The following is a 25,418-nucleotide window of genomic DNA, read 5'->3' as shown; positions in this document are numbered from 1 at the left end:
AAGCTGCCTGCATTGGGTGCAGGTCTGTGTTACTGTGTAAAACCTATTAACTCATCGCTCACCTGGAAAACAGGTGAATCCACAAGAACGTGTTTGAGACTCAACCTCCGGATGTGTGATGTAATAATCCATCACATGAAATAAACTACTTTCTGTGTGAAAAAGTAGTTTCTTTTTGGACACCTGTTCACCCTAATGACTGGAACAGAAACAGCTGGAACAGCTGCTCACTGTGACCTCAGCAGGGGCGTTACCTGGGAGGGGGGCAGCTCTCCGGCTCTCCTGCTGCTGCTGAACGGGTGGACTCCGGCGGCCACGGCCCTGCCGCCCGTCTGAAGGTTGATGGGGGACGTCTGCAGTGGCTCTGAGCTCGCCACCGCCTTCTGTCCGTTAATGTGTGCGGTTACCATGGAAACGGGAGCCTTGGCCGGCACCACGGAGATGGCGATGCCCTGACTGGGAGGCTTGATGAGCGACAGCGGCTTAGTCGTCCCAACAGGACAGCTTCTGACCGCCAGCTTCTGCAGAGAGACAGGTGAGAGACAGACAGACAGGTGAGAGACAGACAGACAGGTGTGAGAGAGAGAGAGAGAGATGAACAGGTGAGACAGACAGATAACAGCAAGGGAGGGAGAGCGAGAGACAGATGCGTCCGTCTGTGTGTGAGGGCCTCAGTCTGTCTGTAGTTTGAGTACACCTCACACTCCTCCTGAAACTACATTTCCCTGCTGTATGAAGATGCTGCAAACAAAGCCATGGCTGAGATTAAAAAGCTGAAGCTGAAGCAGAAACAGAGCAAGTGCAGAGCGTCCTCCTGCCTTTACGGTTACACCAATCAGGACGCAGTGATGATATACAGTATCTGTACTTGTAGTGTATACTTTTACCTTTTAATTTACGTTTTATTTTTGTTTCAAGTATTAAAGGTTAACGTTTTAATTAACTTTGAAAATATTTACTTTAGATTTTATTTTTGGTAAAATACAAAAATATTTATTTTTTTATTTCTTTTGTTAAATTTACTTTTTTATTATGATTTCAAGAATTTATTCTATATTTTACTATTCTGTGTATTTTTGCATTCAATTCATAATTTTTTCTTTGCATTGTTCTTCATTTTTGTTTATTTAATTATTTATTTTTGTATTTACTTTGCTGAAGTTTTAGTTTTTTTATGTAGTTATTTTAAAAACCTAAAAAATTTATATTTTATTACATTTTCAAGAATGAACTCATCTTCTACTTTAAAAGTGTTTACGTTGCACTTTTTACATACACTTTCTACATTAGTTTGTTATTTACTTGGTATTTTGATATTTTAAGTATATATTTTTTAATATTTATTCTTAATGTTGATTTTTAAGTTTTAGTTTCGTTAAGGGTTTACTTTGTGTTCAAAGTAAGTATTTAGTGTATGAGCAGACTGACTGCTGTATAAATGCTGGTCATGCTCTCAGTGATATTTTACATCCATCCTGCCTGTTAACAGTGTAGCAGCAGGTGAACAGGTGACCTCTTCTAGTCTGAATCCTTGAGCAGACGTCTCCCCCCGACACAAACAGATATTGTTCACACTGGCGTTGACCTGAATCTGCAGCAGCTCACGATGACTTCGACTCACACTCTAATGTTAAACTGGAAACACTCAGCGTCCTCGTCCACATGAATACACATTTACGCCCCTCCCCCACCTCCTCCTCCCCCTCCTCAGCCTGTACCACAGAAACATCTCCCCCGGCAGATTGGAGTAATCTCCCTTTTCCCTTCGTTTCACCCTCACACTCCTGAAGAAGAGCTCTCTAAATGTTTTATTTTCCACTCACTGCCCCCTCTCGTCCCACCGCTGCTTCTTTCAAACGTTTCTATAGACTACAGTGGGCGGGGCAGGGCAGGAAGGGGGGGGGCACAAACACGTCTCACGGTCTGAAAGCATCTTCCAAGCCCGGCTGCTAATCACAAACACTTTCAAAGTTTGGGTTTTATTAGAAAATGGCAGCAGCAACGACTGTCAATATGAGTTCATGTCAGCCGTGGTTATGATGTCACCTGAACAGGACCCAGTCAAATGAAACCTGCTGACTGTTTGGGACATGAAGCTTCTGGAACAACAGGTAAATCCTTTCTAGCTCAGAGCGGAGGCCTCCATGACTCTCGGTGCTCCCCCTGCATTTATTCACATGTTATTTATCAGCCCCCTCCACCATGAGTGCAGTGAGGCCATTGTTTCAGGGGATCAATGTAATCCACAGGCAGCCCGGGCAGCAGCCTGCTACAGGGCCCGGGGACCGCCACTCGCCATTCAGGGTTTGTTTGAGCCGGGGCGCCTCTGATTGTCTCAAAGGTCACTCATTTAAAGGCTCTCCAGGCTGCAGAGCACAGCCTCGTCCCTCCTGCAGGGAGCTGAGGAGAAAGTGAATGAGGGGAGGAAGAAGAGAACGTGAGAGCAGCAGGGATCGCAGAGAGCCACGATTACGATGCTCCGAGAGCGTTTCAGAGCCACCGGAGATCAGACTGAAGACATAAACAATGCTGCCGCCGAGAACATCAAGATTCATCGGCACTTCCCGCTACGAGAAAAGAAACAACACAGGACGATAAAAAAGCCTCAACCCGCACCTGCAGAAAGCAAAGCCTGAAGAGGAAACACCTCAGATCACACTGAGCTTCTGACAGAGCAGAGAACGAACAACTCAAATGCATCATTACTACCTGCAGTTCCTCTGACACCTAGCAGAGGCAGCAGTGAGTCAGTCCCCATAGACTCCCCTGTTTAACTAAAACAGCAGAAATAAACATGTTTACAGCCTGATACAGAAACGTAACAAACATGTATACTAGTTTGTTCTCTATCGATAAGTTCATCACATCTGTCTGGCCGCATTAGCTCCACCCTTCTCTCCAAGTATGCTCACCTATGAAAAAAAACCCAACATGGCAGCAGCCAAAATGATCCAAAACTACCCAACAGATGACGTCCATGTTTAATATCCAACTCACTAAAAATGTTCTTCAGTTTTACTTTAGTACCAACCCACAAGTTTTAGGGATTTTTGACAACTTTAGAAACATTTACCCTCCCTTAAAGATGCACAATAAGTCTGAATTAAATACCCATTAAAACCCCAAATTTAGGTTGAAATAAATTTTAACCTCCTTAGATTTCCTCTGTTAGAAATTCAAGACAATCCGTGGTCCTCACAGAGTACTGACATATTTACACAGCCCACAGCTACATTTAAACCAAGAGAAACAGCCCATAAATCCTTTTTATCGTGCAGCTGATGGAATGTATTCAGTCTTTGAGGATCCTGCAGAAACCTTTAAACCAGCGTTAAGTGTCATTAAATGACCTTCCAGGTTCTTCAAACAGCGAGGATTTATCTTCCAGAAAAAGGACACTCAGACTTGAATGTAATGACGTGTTCCTCGACAGCTGATATCCATCTGACTCTCAGGTGTAAAGGATTTCCCAAAATGTCAGATAATGGCAGCGTGCGCTGAACCTGACCTCGGCTGCTTTGAAGCTGTGGATAAAATCAAACGGAGCTTCTGCAGCATCGCTCTGAAAAATGTTTTCACTGCTTTGCTTTTCTTCAGTTTTTACCAACAGTTAGGCAAAAGTATCTCTAAATGAAGGATTGATTGCACATGTTACTATCAGGAGGCTTCACTAATGCATGCAGGGTGTGAAAGAAGACACCACCTAGCACAGAGAGTGCCTCTTTCTATGGTGTAACATTGAGCAGAGTCCCCGGTCGAAAGGTGACGATTTAAGGATTCAGTTCCCCAGTTTTATACTGTTAAGCACCAGGATGGCCTTTTGAGTGCTGTCTAACTCCTCTGAGACATGTCTGCAGATTGGGCCTGTGTCGGGCTGATTGGTGGACTGTAGTGGAAGACTTTGGGAGGACTCTGTGACCCCTGAGCAGACAGTTTTGCCTGATAGGCAACAATCTGAGAGAGGAAACGTTAACGATGTTTTAAGGTGTCTTAACGAGCCATTCCTCCAGCTATCGGGCTCAGTTAAATGAGACGCAGCCTGCAGAGGCTTTCATCAGCGTCCACTCTCTCCTCACCTTTTATCCACACAGAGCAGCTCTAATGACGGCTGGACAGTGTGATGGAGGAAATGGGCTTTCTGATGCATGCCCAATTTTCTGCCTTTGAGAACCGATGATTCACTTTGGTAAATTCTCCATCTTTATGCTGGTGCACATCAAAATGGTGTAAAGCAGTACCAACTGTTTAAACTAGAGATTGAAACCAATAAACAGTCAAATGAGTACGAAATAGCCTGGTAAGCTAAACTGGTTTGGATTTTATCAGCGTCCTATTTTCTGCATGTTTATTAATGCATTCTTGTGATGTTAGAAGTTCATATTTGAGCTGCTTATAGACTAAAATGACTGGGAGGCCATCAGAAGTTAGCAAGGGCAGTCTTTGCCTATGCAGCTACATTTGGAAACTATTCTAATGGTCGTCAAACCACAACTTTATTGACATATACTGAGGTGTCAGAACTCATCATTAAGGTTATTAAGGGTATCAAATGTCGTCTTTATGGGGGAAAGAGCTAAAACGGTCTTCTGACATTGCTGATGACATTTGAGACCTCACAGGATTAGTAAAGTAGAACTCCAACTTTTTGGACTTCCTGTTTCCAGTGTTTCTCTTTGATAAGCCAGAATAAATGGAGCCCTGTGAAGCTGTAGACCAATAACATAACATTTTCTTGTAGAATCTTTCATCATTTTTTTGATAGAAGGGATTGCTGAAGTTAATAAAGGCTGACTTTTACATTTTGTATAAGTTTCTATTGCAGTACAAAAATAACGTATATCAGAGACGTCACCTCCATCCTCCATTTTAGCTTCATTCACCTTCAACCTCCATAAACAGCTGCTTCTCCTGCACACTCGGAGGTTTCTCCTGGGCTTTAAACTACACTCCTAACTTGTGCTGGGTTTGAGTGAGGATAACGATCAGCCAGCATGTACTAAGGTGTACATATTCATATATATCAATACTGTATTTGCAACAACTAAAATAAAGCTTGTCCTTTCATGCCTCAGGTCGGTGGTGTTTGGAACAACATTAAACAGAATCCGAGTTGGATTCCTGGATCAATAAGGTGAAAATTAAATGACGAGCTTGTCAGAAACTAGAGTCAACCGGATGGCTTTGCTTTGGAGGAAATCATCCATGTCCTGCAGAGCCTCATGCTGACTTATGTATTGTAATAACAATTTATTACACAGCGTGAACTCTACTAGAATAAAGTTACTGATTGGGCTTGGAGAAAAATGGTTAAAGGACATCTCGTTAAAACCAAAATAATGAACATATATTCAAATGGAGCATGATTATGGCCTTGAGAGCGATTACAGCAGATTTATGAAGAACAAGAACTCGTTTCTTGACTCTTGAAGTTCACAGATTAAAAACATCCAGGAGGAGAACAGGTTGTGTTAATTACAAGATTTAGAGATTAATAATTAATCATATTTTCTTCAGTATTGTTTCCATGTATGATGAGATTACTGTTACAAAGACCCAGAAATTTTTCGGTGCACTGATAAAGAATGAATGAACAAGTTTTCAAAATTCTTTCCTAATGAGTTCTCTATATTTGTAAAGCTCGGAAAAAGAAAAGTGTCAGGATGTTTGATTTGTTGCCTGTCTGCTTCTGGTTTCTTTTTCCTAAATAACCATGTCTTGTAATGCTGTCTGGGCTCGGCATATTTATGCAGGAAGGAATAATAATAAAAATCAATCAATAAACTGGGAGTGAGACAGCAGTATGTGGGTGTTTTTGTCCGTTTATGGAGAAGGTGGTTACCCATCACCTCTGGAGAATTTATAGTTGGGGCCGGATCATGTTTTACAATCTTGTTTTAGAGGCTTCTACAGTCTAGAGACAACTTTAGGTATTTAAGAGATGGAAAAAATAAAGCCCTGCAGCATCGATCACACACTTCTTTTTATTTATGAATGCACGCCTGGAGTTTTTCTCAGACCCGGCTGTGACGGAGCGGCGGTCGGTCACACAGTGTTCCCTTCCTCCCTGATCTCTTCTGCTCTTTGCTGGCTGAAGAAAGATCGTTAATTGAAACTCTGGGAGAGGTCCCAGTGGAAGTGCTCGAGACAGACAAGTCAGCTGGAACCAGAAAGCCGGTCAGCTTTCCACAGGGAGGGAGCTGGCAGAGACCTGAAACAGCTGCAGCGTGTCAGCTGATGGGAACAGGAAAGACGTCAAGGAATTGAAGACCACGACTCCTGACTCCTGAAGCTGTTCCTGAAACAGCATTTCCACTTTAACATGAGTACGGACTCTGCTGGAGCCTCTGCTGGACGATGAAGGACTTGCAGGTTTTACTGGATGCCAGGAAGCATCAACTTCTAGTAAAGCTCATGCTGCGGAGCCAAAAGCTCCACCCTCTGGTTTAAATATGGTCACTTCTGACTCTGAAAAACCAACATGGCGGCGGCAGGCTATGATGGTATCAGATTTGAACGTGTACCACAAAAACAAACATTCTTTTGATTTTGAGTATTTTTTGTTTCCTTGTGGATTTGTGAGTGTAATGATACAGAAGCACAACAAATACTTCTGATTCGATGAAGCTCTTTTTAGCCTTTTTTCTCAAATAGCGACTTTTAAACAAAGTGAACAAAGCTGTGAAAAAGAGATGAATGGATGCCCCACATCAGCTGGAATGATTTAAATCTGAATATGACGTTATTGGGCTTTAAACAGCTGTAACAGTTATTCTTCAGCTTCCTCTTCTTGCTGTTTCAGCTCCCGTCCACTCCCTCGACTTTGAAAGGCACATATAATTTGCTGCATTCGAAGAAACAACCCGTAGGGGTGAAGTTTATTCAGCATTAGTCAACGCTTGTTTTCTTTCTAATCTCTCATTCAGCAGTTAAACTGATCTCTGCGAGCTCGCCGTCTCTCTCCACTCCAGTGGCAGAATTTAATTGAGAACGCCGCCCGCCCGCTCCACGGCCACGGCTAAGGTCATCGCCAGCACTGCCGATTCAGCGAGCGGGCCGGATTATCCACACTCATTATGTACTCGGGTTTGATAGTGGGCCTTTGAGATAACGGGGCTGCTGAAAAACACATTAGTAGCTGTTCAGATTTCCATCAGTGCAGCTGCCAGACGGTTCCTTTGTTTACACGCCATTTACCAGCAAGGCCCTTCAGGCCGCGAGGAGACGGACGGCTGCAGTTTGGCCTTTTCCATTCTGGTGAGACAGAAACACTCACAAACACCACCTTAAAAACGGTGAGACAAGCATAAACCCATCCAGGATCCCACCGTGGGGCCCACTTACAGGCAGGGCCAGATGTTTGATTAATTCCAGCAGGCAGGCTTCATCATAACCAGGAAGACTGTTTTTATTCAGTGCTTAATCTCAACTGAAATCCAAACTTTCAAATTAAAAGCTTTATTAAATGAAGAAAAGAAAACAGAAAATGTAAACAGGTTTAGGCTGAAGCTTTCCAAAGCCCACTACCATTAGACAGAGAGATTATTCCAGATTCATAAAGAGAGATTAGCTTATATATTTGGTAGAAAAACAGTAGATCATGCAGTTGAAACCACCGAAGATAAAAGATTGTGACTGAAGCAGAGAAAATGTTCACGGATCAGAACCTCCAAAGTGTCCTTGGCTGCAGTTTTCGGGTAAATGGACTCCTACCAGCTCATGTCTGGCAGCGGGACAGCTTATCAACAGGGGCACACAGGACAGAGTCTGGACCCTCGCCCACAGTTTGGCAAAAGGGGCTGTGAGGCCCCCGCTGCCCCACACGCAGAGGTGGAGCTTCAGCCAGCAAACACAGCGTGGAAATATGGCCGCCGGGTGGCTGCGACCCAGCAGGGAAAACGCTGCATAGCTGACCATCACTGCCACCGAACCACACCTGCCCTCCCCGTCAGGAGGAGGTCTGATCATCTGGGACTCTCAGGTGGAGGTGAGACCTGTCCCAAACTATTACTGTAACAGCAGTTATTAAGCTGAAGCTCACAGGACCAATATGAAACACTTCAGCTGATTAAACAAGATCCTAAACTTTGATGTGAACTTTCTGAAGGTTCAGCACCCTCTCACTGATCACCAGGATAAACCTGAGAAACAGAACAGAGCTCCTTTATTCATCCACATAAAGGATATCTGACATTAAAAGTCACGTTTGTTTCAGAGCGACCGGGCCAAGAGAGCAGTAGACATAAACATAAACGTCGATCACACAGTCATCACACCATGACATACAGACGAGACCATATTCAATAACACACTGAGGACAAATCAGGTTCACTTTCTAAATAACTGAATTCAAATATCAGCAGTGTACTTTTTACAGATATTCTGAACCAAAATCAGCTCTGACAGATTATTTCAGGAAACAGGGCGACACATTTAAAAGACTCTTTTTCTCAATTCTGTTCTGACTTTGAGGACAAACATTTGTAAAATACTGCGAACAAAACTCATACTGACTATGTTTTTTATTTGTGTGCACAGATAAAAGGGAAGCACCCCAAGCAGAGATTTATCTATCAAAAACCAATCAATGGGAGGACAAACTGCCAGTAATCAGGTGCTGGTCATAAAGAGAAGATCAACCTAATCCAACTCCAAGTTTTGTTTGTAAAAAGATTCTTTTTAGGCTTTCAAAAGACTTTCAAAAACAAATTCTGCTCTACAATGATGGATAAATACTTCTATGATGTGATCATTTCAATTTCAGCTCGTTGAGCAGTGTTGATCTTGATAAGACTATCGTGGTAATATTATTTATATCCCAGGAAACGAGTGGTGGCCCTAATCTGGAGCTCTGAGGGACAGAGCTGATGAGTAATTTAAAACCAGCTTACTGCGGTTAAAGTGTCAAAGGATTCAGATAAAGACAAAGAGCAGCCCGGTATATTTTACTGACTTTTCAAGACTTTTTGAAAGTGAAAACCTGGATCCTCACATGAGGTATAAGCCAGTTTCTCTCAGTCCATCACCCTGAAGTCAGAAATGATGTTTCAGGAGTTGCTCTAATTATTTTGACTGTAAGGCAGTTGAATTCACAAAATGAAGCTGATGTCCTGAAGAATCTAAAACATGAAACTGAAATTTCTACATTGGTTGAGTTCATTCAAATGTGCTGTAGGAAATATTAAAACACTCGGCACATCTGGTTTTTAAAACATTAAAATGGCGATGGGAAAAAACAAACAAAAAAACAAATGCTCAGCTTGAGGCTTTGCTAACCAATTACAGAGTCTATAATTCCACGTTATTCACTCCTCCTGAGCATCATCAGCAATTATCAACTGATCAATAAGTGAATCCAGCTGGTTAACTCGAGTAATTAAACCTGTTTCATGTAGTTTTAAATGAAATCAGAAACAGTCCCCACTTGCTGTTCAGTGTTTGTTTTTTAACTTTAAGAGAGAGAAAAAAATCCATGAAATCAAACTGAGACGCGCTTCAGAGGCTCAATGACCACGTCTCCATGCTTCAGCAGAGCTTCAGCTCTGTCAGTATTACTGCTCCTCATCCTCCTCCGCTGCCTTCCATCTGATAACAATCACATTAAAATGTTCATTATGCAGCCGAACGGGGTGCTCGGCCAAACCGTGCAGCACAGCTCCTCATTTCCTCTCATCTGATCATGTGGTCAGTCTCCACCCGTCACACCGTCAGTGGACAATAAATCCATTTAAATGCAAATCAAACGCGCCCCGAGTCTAATTTTCCCATGTAACTCGGACTCCATTGGAATGTGACAAGCTGCCGCACTGATCCGACAGCAGGAAATGTCGACAAGAAGAGCCCAAACTATCGATCAATTTATTGGCCGGCGGATCGATGAAAACTGATGAGTAATTAAACACCTCACAGATGTTTAACTGCAGATGAGAACAGCTGTTTACTGTTTACATCGCTTTGTTTCTGACATTGCCTTTCATCACCCCCTGACCTGATGACAAAGAAAAGCTTCCTTAATGGTTAACTCGTGTCCTAATAAATCCACGTCCTTACAGTTTGGATTTAATCCTGAGAAATATGTTCAAATTAAAAACTCTCCCGGGAATCTGCAAACATTGCTTTGTGTTGCTGATAGGCTTTTAATTTGAAATAATACACAGACTCACCAGTCATATTACAGACACTAACAACTAACTGATTGTTAAGGTAAATATTTAATCAGCCGGATGGCAACAACTCAGTGCATTTAGACATATAGACATGATAAAAATAACCTGCTGTAGAACCAATTACTGTATTAGCATGATTAATTAAGATGATTTAAGTGACTTTTAACATTTTTCTCGCTGATTTGCTTCGATTTTCCACAGTTCTCCGGGAGAAATTACCTTGTTGAGGTCAGAGAATGGTCAGACTGCCTCAAGCTGATAAGAAGGTAAAAGTAACCCAGACAGCCACTCGTTACAACAAAGATCTGCAGAACAGCATCTCTGAACCTTGAAGCAGATGGGCTCCAGCAGCAGAAGACCACACTGATGACACACTGATGAGGCTACAGGTGACACAAGCTGACAAAACTAGACAACAGAAGATGGAAAAATGTTTCCAGCTCTGATGAGTCTCAATTTCTGCAGCAATATTCAGATGGTCGGGTCAGAGTTTTGACCTATATCAACAGTTCAGGCTGCTGGTGGTGTAAAGGTAGGAGAGATATACTCTTGGCAGAGTTTGGGCTCCTTAGTAGCAACTGAGCATCATTTAAACACCACAGCCTACCTGATTATTGTTGCTAACCATGTCTGCCCCTTTATAACAAGTGTACCATCTTCTGATGGTCGCAGCACATCTGCAGCAGCTGTGTGATGCTGTCATATCAACATGGAGTGAATAAGATTAATAATAAGATTATAAATAAGATATATGCTCCAAAAGGCCAATGTTGAGGCTTCAAAATGTGGAGTCCACAAACCAGTGGGTGTCCTTGTCCATCTTTGATATACAGTCTAAGTGATCAGCAGTTTTGTGATAAAGGAAAAAACAAAAAATGACTGCGAGGTTTTACTTCTTTGGAGAAACGGTTGAATTATTTTCTAAATACTAAGTGATGCTGATTATCGCCCCCTAACGAGCTTCGTTGCAGAGAACGATAGAAGTGTTTACTCGGTAAATGGACTCAAAGACACAAACTTTAATTACACAAACAGAAACAGTGACAATACCTCTTCAATCGATCAGCAGCGGCGGCTCTAATCACTGTTTCTGTGGCGGCCTGCTGCCTTCGGCTCTTTGATGTCTCTCTTTTTTTTACTCAGAAGAGAAAAAACAGGAAATCACAGCAGCAGCTCCAAACTCTGATTTGTTTATCATCTCAATTAACTTTTCAGCAAAAGTGCCCAGAAGATATTTCACCGACTGAATGCCAACGCAGAGACAGAACTGAGCCGAGCCTGCTGAGAGTCTCCGCCGCCCTCACCGAGATTTCAATCGCCCATCTCTGCTAATTGGGTTTTTCAGAAGTGACGGAGCCGCTCGCATGAATGGAAGATCATAAAAATGTGACTTCTTTTTAATGTGATTTGCCGAAACGTGATCGAAGCTGTTGTGACGCTGCCCGCTGTTCTCACTGCGGCGCCTCTCCATGAAAAGTAAACGATCAAACCTCACCCCTCCTGCTCTTATTACCACTTAAATCAGCTCCTGTGACTTCACGCTGAAGGGAGGTCTGCTCAGGATTTCTGTCTTTGTTTCAATCCTGCAGCATCACACAGAAATGTTGCTATAGAGACATGTCACTCCATCACAGCAGGAGGTCCGAGATGTAAATGGAAACAAGAGGAACGCAAAACAACTCAAGAAGAAGCAGCTTGATTTGACTGAGACATCTCGGGGTTTGAAAAAGACATAAAGTTCAGACTTTTCTTTTCAATAAAGGCTCAGAGAGCTGAGAACTCACAAAGGCCCAGCAGGCAAGCTTTTATTCTGAAGGGAAATCTGGGCTGTAAGCTCATTAATATGCTGTTGTAATGTGAGGTACAGGTAAGCACAGGTGTTCTCTCTGAGTGCCGTCTTTACCTGGATTTGTTCATGCGTGTCAAACAGGTGCCTTTAAAAAAAGCGGAGCTCCTGTGTGTAATGAACCAGTGTCTGTACAAACAGTTAGAACTGGATTATTAAAACTATTAAAAACCTAAAAATGTCAAATCTTTTCTGTTTTCTCCTGTACAGTCCAGATCTTTTAATTTCATACAGAACGATGAATTAAATGAGCAGGACCAACACCACCTCCCAGAAACATGAATCCTGTGGGAACAGAGGCCTCAGAGCTTCTCAGAAAATGTTCACCTGTGAAAACTAAGCGTCTTTAATCTCCCGTCCTCGTCCCTCAACGTTTATCGGAGGCCAAACAAAATCACAGGCTGAAGCAGAAACGATCTGAACGTCATTGAGAAGAAATGTGGCTCGGGGTCGTCGCTTTAATGAAGACATTTATTTGCCAACCGAACAGCTCGCACCTTCAGCGAGAGCTGAGAATATTGACCAGCGGCGGCAACCGGCACATAGCTCTGAAAGGTCAAACTCTATATTAAAAAATGAAGAGCCGGAGAGAAATTATAGAGCCGCTGCTGCGTCCACCGATCATCTCAGCTCTGCTCTCCTAATCGCAGATAATAAGAGGATGAAAAATGGCAGAAAGAGCAGCAGCAGACGTTATTGGTGCTGATTAAATGGCCGGTTAGTGGCTGAATGAGCAGGTTGGGCTGGAGCTCGGCCGTGTTCACGCTGAGGAGTTAAAAATCTAATCTTTTCTCAACATGATTTGGGCTCTGTTTGGAGGAGCGGCTGAGGAAAAATGAAGACTAGCCTGAAAAGTCACCAAGGAAAACTGCACTGATGGAAGCTACCTCCCCTAAAAGACTTCAGACATAAAGTGGAATAAAAGCAACAATGTTCCCAGCAACTAATGTACTAGTTGTTTAGTCAAGATTTAAAAAAGAAGAGCTCAAACTACTCGAGTAGTGGAAAAACACCAAGGAAAAAGAAAAAAAAAAACATTCAGAGCTGACTAATAAACAAGGTTAAACACTGGCTACAGAAACACTCCTGACACCACGAATCCTCAATGATCAGCTCACGTTTTAAATGTCACTGGACGTGGTGATAACGTGGTCATCAAACAGCCACCAAACACCAGCAGTTATTTTATTATTTATTCACATTTACTACAACAGAGTGAGGTTATTAGGATGATTTCCCACTTTTCTGCCTCAATTTCCATTGAAAAGCATTTACATCACTTCCTGTTTGTTCTCTGGTTATATAACATGAGTCACACACGTGGATGTTACACAGCTTGATTAAGTCTCTGAATTATCATCTGAATGCCTGATTTTACTAATCATCCATCAACAGCTGCTTATATTATTAAAATCCCACCAACGTATATTTCTTGTTTATACTTTTAAATGTTTGTGAGGCCAAATTACAAATTATTCTTTCTAATCATGATCTTTGTTCCTCTAAAATCCTCAGCATGGAGATCATCAATGTTATTTTGATTTATTTTTGGCCCATTGCATGTGTGATATCCCCAGAAATATTTTAATTGATATCCAAGTTTCCCTTTCAAAGTGCTGATGTTCTGACCCAGTTCACAGAAAGTCAGTTTCAGTGTTTTGGCTCTCAGCTGATGCAAAAGAGAGAGAAGGAAAGAGGGTGAAAATGAAGTCATTTCAGACCACGATTTAGTCATTTGATGGCACAAATTATTAATCTGAAGGAACAAATCAGGTCATTTCAGGGTAAGAGCTGCTAAATTAAAGGCAGTAAAAGTTCTTTAAAGCCACTGATTTGAAATTTGAAGGGACAGATGATTTATTTAAAGGACTGATTTATGAAGGGCAGAGCTCTGCTGTTGTCAGAGAATAAAACAGACTTTATTCAAAGTCATAAATGCTGAAGTGGTCACTCCTGAGCACTGATTATTCTTTATTTCACACTGCCACCGTCATCAGAAAAACTGATTATGGGACTGACCAGAAAAAAATTATCTGATCGGATCACAAATTTTTTTTCCTAAAGTTTTTGTAAAAGGTAAAAAAAATTTAACCTAGCATTCTCTCCTGATGGAAACTTAAAAAGTCTTGTTATTCTTCCTGCTATGAGCTGTCCCCGCTCACATATGGCCTCAGAAACAGACACTTTATTAATTCAGCCTGTGCTTGGCACTGTGGTGAGGAGATGAGAGCACTAGACCAGGACCAGAGGGAGTCTGAGGGAGTCCAACTGGCCTGTGGGAAGCTTTAGTGCCAGGGTCGGCGCCCCACGCTCGCTGCAGAGAAAACAACCATTTAACATGTTGGATTAGACGGGATTAAGGACATCTGTTGAGCAAAATGAGGAGCTTCTGTTGGTTTTATCTCTCCTGCTGTGATGGCACAGAACAGACCGAGAGTTGGAGAAATTAAAAGTCAAACTCTGGAAGTCACCTGGAGGAAAATATGACAACTGAAGATGAATCAGCTACTCTGGAGCTTCTTTAAGCTTTGTGAGCTCGTACACTTCAAATTCTCAGTATTTCATAGTATTGTATTGTACAGTATTGTAGTTTTGACCTGCAGAACTGACTTTATAAACTCATTTTGTCTCAGTAGTTAAACTATCCAAAAAGCATCCATAATGTAGAACCTGGAGCACCAAAAACATCAGTATCCACCCATTATTTCAGACCAAACACAGAATTAAGATACTAGAGTGATTGCTAATAAGGTTTCAGTTAGTTTGATCAAAGCAGAATGTATTCTTTCTGAGGTCTGCTCCATCACATTACCATTACAGAGAGCTTTAAGGGCACTTTGATCTTTTTTTAAATGGAAAACTGATCAAATGTTTGGTTTAGGTGTATTTATTTGAAATGCTTAAAGCTGTTAGCTTTGTTTTCTGACTTTTTATTAAAAGGTTAATTTAATTTGTCAAAGGTTTTCTGCATGAACCATGTTTTTAAACCTTACTATTCAGCATGTTCTAAAACCACAAATCCCTGCCACTCTATGCTGATAATATGCTATTATTTGTTATGTGTTATTTGTTATATTCTCTATTATGTTATACTTCTAACAGTAGAAGAAGACACTTTGGCTGATGGATCCTCATGTTTGTTTATGCCGGATGTCCTTCCTATCCAGGTTTGGGACCGCCACTGACGGAAATGTGGTTAGGACGAGATTTACATTTTGTTTCTTAGATGTAACACCGCTGCTGTTTGCAGTGAATTCCAACAGCTGAATTTTTTTCAAAGATATAAATGCACCTATACGAGGAAAAATAAAAATATGTTCACTGAAGCTTTCAGTTCACAAGTTGCACTTCTCTTTATGCTGATGATCTGCTTTTATTTTCAGTTGTTGTTGGTTTGTACGATTACATAAAAACTAATGAGATAAAAGTTGGAGATTTGAAAAGTTGGAGAAACCATTATATTTTGTTGTGGATCCAAACTGCTTGGAAAAAAGGTTTTTTATCATTGGCTTGGCTGCAGATCACACAGAGAAGAATGGACGACTGGCTTTGGCGGAGCTCTTTGGTGTCTGGTGCCTTCCTAGATTGTGTTTATAAATGTGTGCCAGATATTTATTGGACGTACATTTGGATAGCAATCACGTTTAGAAATGTGATGTATTCTCTCAGATATCCTCGCACTGCTTAATTTTACTCAGAGCATGACATTCCAGATGGGAAAGCCTGAAAAGTGTTTACCTTTGACACATCCTTGTGGTACTTTTTTGATGACTGTTTTAGTGTTTAAAAAGAAAATTCCATTTGCTTACAAACAAATTTTCAAATTATTCTCATAGACAGGTCAGGTGATCCATACAAAGCAGAGAAGTGACTGTCCAATATTGTTTGAATGCCAAAAGAAAAGTTTTTTTGTTTCTATTCCGTATGTGTCTACAGTCCCGAAACCATCACAGCAAACCAAAGACGGCTGAGAAAGTAAAGTGAATAATGATGAATGGCATCCCATAAAACCAGCGGACAGTTTGAAAACTGCAACAAAACAGCAGCTGTCACGCTGTGAGGCTTCCAGAAACGCCAAAAGCTGAAAATTCAACACTGGATTTTTGTTTTTCAGCACTTTCATCGATTCTTTCACTTTCTGCAGCTCCCTGTCCACACAGCTCCCTCTGATCAATACTCACAGTTGTCATTTTGAATTATTGATCTGCACACTTCACAATGTTAAGCTGAAGGTATTTATAGTCGACTAATGTTTTCATCTATCAGTGAAACAGCTCTGAACATCACCGTGAATAAACGCAATGCTTCAGCAACAGGACAGCATTCACAACTGTTTTCATTATCGATCAGTTTACGGTCACTTGTCAGGTCATCTATATATCGACTGATCTTAAAATGTCACAGATTAGTGCGAAAGGCCAAATCTGGTTTCGCTAAAGCTGAGGATGATTCACTGGTCAATCAACATGTATTTGTTTATTACTTGTCTCATCAATTAAAAGTTGCTGGACTATTTTTATGAAACAGCAGCAAAAATGTGTCATCTGGGATCCTACATAATAAACTGACAAGCAGCAGTTCAGCTCTGATACAGTCAGTCAGTGAAGTTATCAAAGTTTAATAACAGGCATGTCTGCTAGAGAAAGATGCATTCAACAGGACACTGCTTCACTAATAGTTAATACTCATGTTGGAATAGCATAAGTTGACATTAGCAGGAGATGACCGTCAGCGGTTCATACATGAAAAATCACAAGAGTTGTGAACAGAGTTAAGTTTAGGGATATTTTTACAGAAATCAACACCAAGACTGTAAGCAGGTGCTGAAAACCTCAGAAATTCATCATCAGTGGAACCAGAGTTTCTTAAACTTGGAAAACATGATTAAATATGCAGAGATTTTATTTGTGTACAAACTTTTTTACAGCCCGGCTGGTCTCCTCTTCTGAATGAGCTTATTAAAGTAAACAAAGTCAAAGCATATCCACATCTACCTGTGCGTCTTCCAGCAGAAGTGTTAAAATAACTTTTAGAAAACTGCTGAAATATTCCAAGTCCAAACCTGTAAAACAGTCCAGCAGTGTCACTGTAAGTCTGCTTTTCTTAATCGCATTCATGTGCTCTTGTGTATGAGTTTTTATTGATAGTATTTATATTAATGTTTGTTTAATATGATTTTGCATGTGTTGGTTTTCCTTTCCTGACTATAAATGCCATCTACGTGCTGAGACTGTGGATGAAAGTCGGCCTGTGTGGACCAGACTAATCACATTCATTTATTTCAGCTGAAGCTTTTTAAATGAAATTATCGTAACCGTAAGAATGTGCTCAGGCCAAGTTTTCTGAGCAGCCTCTTCAGCTCATCAGTGATGGAGCAATAGAGTAAGGGGAGGACAGCTGGCTTTCCCAGCAAAGAGGAGGAGGAGGAGGGGTGAGGCTAGAGGGTGTTGGTTGTCTGAGGCGAGGGAGGAGGGGCGAGCTGGAGGCCAGCAGATGGACTCCTGCAAACAATAGAGGCAGACAGATGCAGCCACAAAGAGCAGCAAGCACACAGAGACACACTTCACAAAAAGCTGAGACGAAGCCTCAGCACGACAAACCGAAAGACTCTGGAGGTGCAGTACTGCTCACGTCCACCAGGGGCACACACACAAAAAAACCCCAAAAGTTTATTCTAAAAGTATAAAGTCACTTGTTTTTGTTCCTGATGAGATGGAAAAAAGTTTCAAAAACAAATGGACACAAACTGTGAAACTCTTTTTTTTTAACTTTTCAATCTGAAGGACTCGGGCTCCTTTTCAGAAACATGAAAACTTTTTGAAAATTTTCATTTTCCACAAAAAAAAGATCTAACCATTACTGCCTAATTTGTATATTTATTTCAACTTTCACCTTTAAATCTTTTTGGATTTTTTACATTTTCCAAAAAGGGGTTTTTGGTACTACAGTGTAGTCTGATAAGAAAACACTGGAACATGACAAGTCCAAATACAAGGAGCTCTCTTTAAGAGAAGCATAAGCTTCCAGACCTCAGCATCAGTTTAGATCACATCAGAGGACAGAGAAAAACTTCTATGATGCTGCAAACCAGTGCTTAAAACTAGACTAAAACCAGTCCAGGACTAGAATCAAATCAGCAGAGATGCAGCAAATCAAAGTTTTAAACAAGGTTAAACAGGGCTATAACCAGCACAAACCCTGCCCCTCAAACACACTAACAACCTGCTTTAAAAACGAAGCCACTAACAGAGCCCTTAACCAGAGTGAAACCACTCCACAACCCAAACCATCAAAACCAACCCTGAAAACATTTTTGAACACATCACATTAAAAACACTGGAGTTATACTGTAAACATTACAAGAAATCATGAAAAAGGTGCAAAAAAAGACTGAAATCACAATAAGATCAGTGTGAAAAAAAAGATCTGACAGAGTGAAAACTTGTGATATGAATTAGTACAAAAACACAAAAGTTTTTACTTAAATGTCTTAATAAAGTTTTACGGTCAGAGCTGCCACCAACCTGCAGCTTTGTGATTTTTCCAGAAATGTGGGTCATCAGAGAAGAGAAAAGATGCTAACACTCTAGCCCTGAAATGCACACACTTCTTCCTGTGCATTCACTCAAAGGTCTGGATGAAGTGCCCTGTGTAAACGGAGTGCTGTAATATCTGAACATCTGCTGTTAACAGACTCTCAGTGCATCTCTGCAGACATCTGAGAACTTCCTGCAGTCGCCAAGGGGGCTCCAAGGGGACAAAGGGAAGGACGGGCTTCTCTCTTTGTCCCCCACCCCCCTGCAGAAACAGAGAGGAAACATCCTAACACAGTCCGCCATGCAGGGGAGGGGCCTGGGTGATGCTTATGAGGGGGGTGAAGGGAGTGCACTGCATCAGTCCCTGCTGTGATGTGAAGTGCACACTGACAACTGGATCTATGCTTGCTCAGCTTTTTTTCCACACTCTGTTTTACTCTGGTTCATCTGCTCCATCGAGCACCAGGACATAACTCAGGACATCCAGAACCTGGATCAGGTTTACAGCCAAAACACCCCATCCTTACAGAAGCATCTGACTATGAGTCTGTTCCTTTATAAACCAGCCCCAAACCAGCCACTAACACCAATTAAACCAGTCCAAAACCAGCCAAAAAACCAGACCCTAACTCAGACTAAAACTAGTCCAAACTCATCGGCTGTTGTGGATTCCAGTTGGACGTTTTGAGCCCGGCATAAAGAGTAAGTCTCCACTTAGTTCATTAAAAAGTAAAAACACTTTGAAAACAGCAACTTGAGGGTTTCGCCATGTAAACATGCAGCTCGCCTCGGTCTTTGTTCATTTAACCACATCTTACAGCAAAGACCTGGAGCCAGTGATGCCCGACTGAGCGCGCTCTGTGCCAGCACGTGCTCAGGACAGATATGGAGGACAGTTGCTCGGAGTGCGGGGTTGATGTAAATGTAGAGTTGTGTTCGAGCAGCGACAGCGGTTAACCAAACGCTGGGGGCGGCCTCTGCGTACGGTGTGTAATTAAACTCAGTGACAGAGGAGCAGAGATGAAGGCTGGACGAAAAGAGGAAGACCTCGTTACCCACTCAGCCGTGAAGAGGCACTTCCTCCTTCCTGTGCACCTGACAGGTGTTTCTCTGGTGGTTTATCTTTGTTCACAAAATCACCTTCATGCAACTTAGCTTCAGAGCCAAAAGTATGTGGACAAGTTTCAGCGGTGTGTGAGTGGTGTGTCAGCCTTTCACCAGATGTTGAGCCTCTGCTGACTGCCTTTCAAACACCCACACATGAGAACGCGCATCAATGTAGAGGCACACGTTATTAGTTAGAGATGTTTTCTGATTCAGAGAGAAATAAACTAACTATTACTCCAAACCACAGACAACCACAGACTTGTTACTGTCTCTTATTTTGCTGTGGTAGAACATCATGTTATTTAGTAGGCAGCTGTCAGAGAACAGATTCCATTACATATATAAGCTGGTGTACTTCTAATGAAAATCCTGCGGGTTTTTAAAATAAAATGTTTCTGTCTACAGACAATGGTGAAGAGCTTTTATTTTGAAAAGATACACAAACTATTGAGTCAGACAAACCAAGTGATTTAGTAACTTCCAAGCAGGAGAAGATAAACATACTAAAATACTATCATCTGCAGAAGACATAAAAAAGGTCAGACAAACAGCCAAAGTAAAGAAAGTTCAAAGGTCATTACAAGACCAAACAGAGTTCAGTTTAAACCAGTCGAAACCAAGAAGAGAGCGCTAATCTACAGCAAAGCAGCTGTTCTTTCAAATGTACTCTAAGAAGTTTTAGTAGTACAGGAAAAACAAATGTGACTATAACCTATTATTATATATGATTCCCTATACGCCCATGTGTTGTCAGTACAAACATGAAACACTTTTAAACAGTTCTATGTAGCTTTGTTATCACCTTCACCTTCTGATCAATCTATTGACCTTGAGGGAGAGGTCAGAGGTCAAATGTGACACATTATTTTAACTCTTTACTTACTCTTCATTTTACTCTACCTTCTATATGATGATAACACACACCACACATGTAAGAATCAGTTATAAATATAAGTCGGAATTCCTTGTGGAGGTCATAAAGCCTTAAAGCTGAGCAGAAGCAGCACGTCAGTGATGCAGCCGCTCAATGCGTCACGTTTTACAGGTTACCGCTTGTAAAAGGCAAATATGACGTGACTTGAGCAGTTTGAATGAAGCTCGTTGGCCGACCACTGTGTGCGAGTTCTGTAGTACCCGAGGAAGAATGGTCTGTGGAACTAACAAGTCCAAAGGCAAATCGCCCCTACAGTTGATGGAAGCTAACCTCAATTACAGTCTACTCCCCTGAAGCCTTTGTAAGGTATCATCTCCAGGCAAAAACACGACTTCCTTTTTTTCCCCCTCTTTCAGAACATTTTATTAGTTCGGCGCGCTTCATGTGAAGGACGGCGTCCTCACGGTGGATCCTCCATGTCTCCGCCTGAATCACCACCTGCTATGAGCAAATTAAATATCGACTCTTCTATTGACTCGCCAATCTAATTTGAAGTGATTGTGGATGAGCAGGAAAGGGGGGGGGGAGCTTCAGTGGCTCGGCCGCTTGTTAAAGGCGCCATAATGGGCTGGATGGAGCGAATGATTGAGTCGGAGAGGGAAGTAGTTTAGGCAGATCTGTGACATGTGACGGAGTCTGCAGAGAGGCTGCAGTGACAGGAAGTGACAGTAAGAGCAGGTCAGAACCAGCTCAGCTGATGGCAGCGGCGCTAAGTGGGACAGGTGTGGGGAGAAAATGATGATGGAGGCCTCAAACCACCTTCCAAAAGTCCTCCGTTCTCTCAGCAGCGAGGAAAAGCTTTCATTCAGATCCACCGTGTCAACATTTACCCACCGACCCAAAGCAAATACACGGTCCTGAACACCGTCACAGTCGGAGGGGCAAGAAAAAAGGAAGAAGAAGAAGAAGAGTGGCTGCCTGCTTTGCCAAGTTCGATAAAAAGCCTCCAATAAGGAACAATCAGAGCTTTCTGGAGAAGGCTCACTTCACCCTTCAGCGCCCAAGCAATTTTACCGAGTGATGTGGCCGAGTGTGGGCATTATATTTTATCAAGAAACAATCTTTTATCTGAGATATTCTAAACACTTTCAATGTTAACACAAGGTTTTTAATCATTAAATGCAAAAAGTTAAAAAAAAACAACTACAAAACCCCCACAATATTTTAAAACTGGAGACATATCTGAGTGAATTCTGTGTTTAACACCAAAGTATATCAATAATCTGGTGCATCTTTTCAGCAAGCTCCTCACAGTCAGGCTGGTTTTCATCCCCACTTACCCCAGACTAATTCTGAACAAACACCTAATTTGAACATTTGGAAGATTTGCAGCAGAAACATCTGAAAATATTTAGATTGTTGAAATATCTAAAAATAAGACGACATCATGGAATAAATAGCGATTAATTACAATGAAATCACAACTTGTAGGGTTGAAAAACAGAAAACTTCCCCTGTTTGCTCACAGCACTGATAAAATTTCAGGGTAGGAAAGCAAATCATGCTGTACTGTGGTGCAGCACAGGGACACACCAGCAGGGGGCGATATGTGCTGGTTGTACATGTATGTAAAACTAGGATTTTATTTTCTAGTATTCGAAGATAGTGTTATAAACTGTATAAAAAGTTGGCCCAAGTGACAAAGATAATAATAAAATAATAATGATGCAAACTTTAAGGTTACAACTTAAAATATTGAGTTACAAAAACATTCTGACTCACTGCTGGAGCCTCTAGTGGCCGTTTGAGGAAGTGCAGGTTACTGAGCACTGGGAGTTTCTGTTAGCAAGCGTAAGCTGATAACTCCACCCACTTGTCCAAAAAATAATAAAATGGCAGCCTGTATGTTAACACTGAAGCTTCAAAATGGAGTCCACAAAAGTGAGTGATGTCACACTGTCTATGACCATCTTTTGTATACAGTCTGTGGTTGAGTGTGCAGATGAAACAGGTGACTGGAGGTCGGAGGCACAGGTCCCCGCTCCTCGTCTCTGTTTGGAGGGAATTAAGCCGGCGTGGCCTCCCTTGATGCTGGCTGGCTGTTAAACACTGCAGCAGCTCCAGCAGGTCTCCTGAGGATCATTTAACAGCTTCACTCTGAGTCGTATTATGATGTTCAGAATTGATCTCCCTCTCTGGCTGTGTCTAATTATACCTCGGGGAGGTAACAAAGGAAGGTGTTCCACGCTGCACTCTTCATTTATTTGGCTGGGGGAGGACAGAGTCAGCCAATCAGAGTCTTTAACCACAGGAAAAAAAATAGCTGGAGTAAACTCTGTGTTTGTGTTTCTGCAAAAAGCACAGATTATTTTTTGTGGGCGGCCCTTGAGTGACGGTTCTCAAGAAACTGCTTTAATGACCTTCCACGGTCACCTGTGGCAGTGATTGGACACCGTTCAAACGTGTACGAGTCCTGCAGTAACCATCCAAAGGGGGAAAACGCACATTTACAACCTGTAAAACAAATTCAGCCTCAATTACACACACTGATGCCTCACAACAATTATCCACCCATCACAGGGTTCGCCTTAATTAGGTTTGTTCTCTTTCTTCCGCCTGCTCGCCTCTGAGAGACCAAATAAATGGGAGGGCCTGCAGAAACCGCCGCAACGAGCGGCCAAATCGACTTCCAGCGCGTAATGAATCGCAGCTCTGAAATTAAACTGACGTGTAATGAATCTCCGGCTCTTATTCTCTCCTCCTTTTGTCTCTGCTCTCTGGAAGCGTCCTCTCAGCCTGTTCACATTCCTCAGCCATCTCGCCGCCGTCACAAACGCTCAGCATCACCGGCACCGGTAAGCGCTACAAAGGAAACGGTTACGGCCATGTTTCAGCTCCTGTCGCCTTTAATCAATGGCAGGAAAAATCAGCAAAAATCAACAAACTTCAGAGAAAGTTAGGACATCATCCCGGAGACCCTCGGACTCGCATCACAGATCACACCGCCCAATTACACTGCACCACACTGGTTTGCAACTTCAAACCAACCACCGCCGACACATCCGCATCATCCATGAAGTCAGCTCCACCTGCGGCAGCCTTGTCAGTGAAATGTGGCCGAAGCATTTTATTTTCACTGGTTTCTCCTCAGAGGACAAAGATGAGCCGCAGGGTGAAGAAGCAGACGTACAGCAGGAGCAGTGAGAGAGGAGGTGGGAGGAGCTTGTTCAGGTGAATGCACACCTCTAGAGACAGCATCATGTGACCTACCTGTCCGTTCTGAAGTTCATTGAGGCCTTTGCACAACGTCTGATTCTGCAAAGAAAAAGGAGAAAGAAACGTGAGTAAAACTATGATTTCATGTCATTTCAAAAAACTTTGCAAAGGTCAGATTATTTTTCAGGACTTTACACAAGTACACCTAAGCATCCTGAAGTGATGACAGTAACTGTTATATCTGATGAAGCCACGCTGAATTTAACGTTCACACTGTGAATATTTTCAGCTATCACTCAACGTTGATGCCTTGTAATAGTTTTTACAGCAGTTTTGATCCCTCTGAGCTTCTGAAGCACACGAGATATCGACATGAACCTCTCACAGAACCAGGTCAGAACTTATGTTCCAATTACTGCAGATTAAATCAGCTGTGAGGTGGGTTAACGAGGTTAACTGGGATTTTCTGCAACAAACTGAAGTCATCATCATCCGCTGGATCTCAGAGTGACTCAGACACAGAAAGCAAACACAGACACATCTGTGAAAGTGCAGGAATGCTGGCAGACGGGCGACTGATTAAAAAAAAAAATCAAAAACTCTGTTAGAAATTTCAGATTTTTCTGAAAACCACCTTAAAAACATAGACCTGCATCAGAGGATGAAGCTTGGTTCGTTTTCACTATTCATGAACAGGTTAGGTGCTGCTAACCGGTTAGCAGCAGGCCCTTCTTGCCTCCTCTTTCCCTACAGGTAGCCTGGTCAGGCTGGTGAGACAGACTCTTCTCACGATCAGAGCACCTCCTCCTCCTCCTGAATCGGACTATCCAATGGGTGTTCTGGGCTCAGGCCCAGGGCCACACACACAGCCCAGGAAATGAAAGAGACAAGCAAATAAAGGAGCAGATTTTATCTTGAATACAGTACATGAGTCCATGTTACGTCAGCCTGCCCCCCACCTGCAGACTGAACTGTCATGTTTCTACTCGATGTGACTGACATGTGCTGATGGACCACGCCTGAAGCTTCACCTCAGACTGAGTCAGAGAAACCTACACGAGCTGATAGATGAGTGTCTCAGGGGGGCTGCACCTCTTTACTTTGAAACACAAATATTAGGTCGATGAAACGGACTCACAGACATTTCTCAAACAGAAAAGAAATCAGTTTAAATAAGTGATTCTTTTTTCTCCGCTGAGATTTGTCCCTGCACACAAACTGAGATGCTGCAGAGCACCGACTCAGAAACTGTAAATGAAATATTGCATAAATCAGTGAAGACGCACTCAGCTGGAAAACACTTGTAATAACATGCAGTAGCTGCAGAGTGAGGTCCTCGAGGTTAATCGAGGAACAAAATGATTTATCGGCGGCTGGTTTTCGTGTCTCTGCTGCAAACTTCCTCCCTCCTCACCCGCCCCGCTCTTTAACAAACACTAACAGCCGCCGGTGAAACCTCAGGAGGACGAAACGCCGTCACAGCTGGGCCGACGCAGCCGGCAGAGGAGGATCTGGGTCTATTTGTCATCTGTAATCTAACGGATAGGTGTAGAAACGTCTGGGGAGCCGAGCGGAAAAAGTGAAGTTGAGCACAGGCTTTATTTATTTCTTTACCTCCCCACAGCAGGCCGGCGTTAGGCTGCAGCGCGGCGAGCGTGTACAGGCGTGTGAGGATA

General features: G+C 42.3%; 1 protein-coding gene across 1 annotated transcript in view; it reads right to left on the bottom strand.

The window, feature by feature from the left end:
• phf21b (PHD finger protein 21B) overlaps positions 1–25,418 on the bottom strand; it is a 58,828-nt gene that overhangs the window by 19,423 nt on the left and 13,987 nt on the right. Inside the window, 2 exon segments of the mRNA XM_019346454.2 lie at positions 255–521; positions 23,797–23,841. Coding sequence (XP_019201999.2) covers positions 255–521; positions 23,797–23,841 — 312 coding nt within the window.

The sequence above is a fragment of the Oreochromis niloticus genome, linkage group LG17 (genome assembly GCF_001858045.2).
Source record: "Oreochromis niloticus isolate F11D_XX linkage group LG17, O_niloticus_UMD_NMBU, whole genome shotgun sequence".
Taxonomy (NCBI): domain Eukaryota; kingdom Metazoa; phylum Chordata; class Actinopteri; order Cichliformes; family Cichlidae; genus Oreochromis; species Oreochromis niloticus.
The sequence above is the reverse complement of the archived record's forward strand: the minus strand, read 5'-3'. Positions and strand labels throughout refer to the sequence as shown.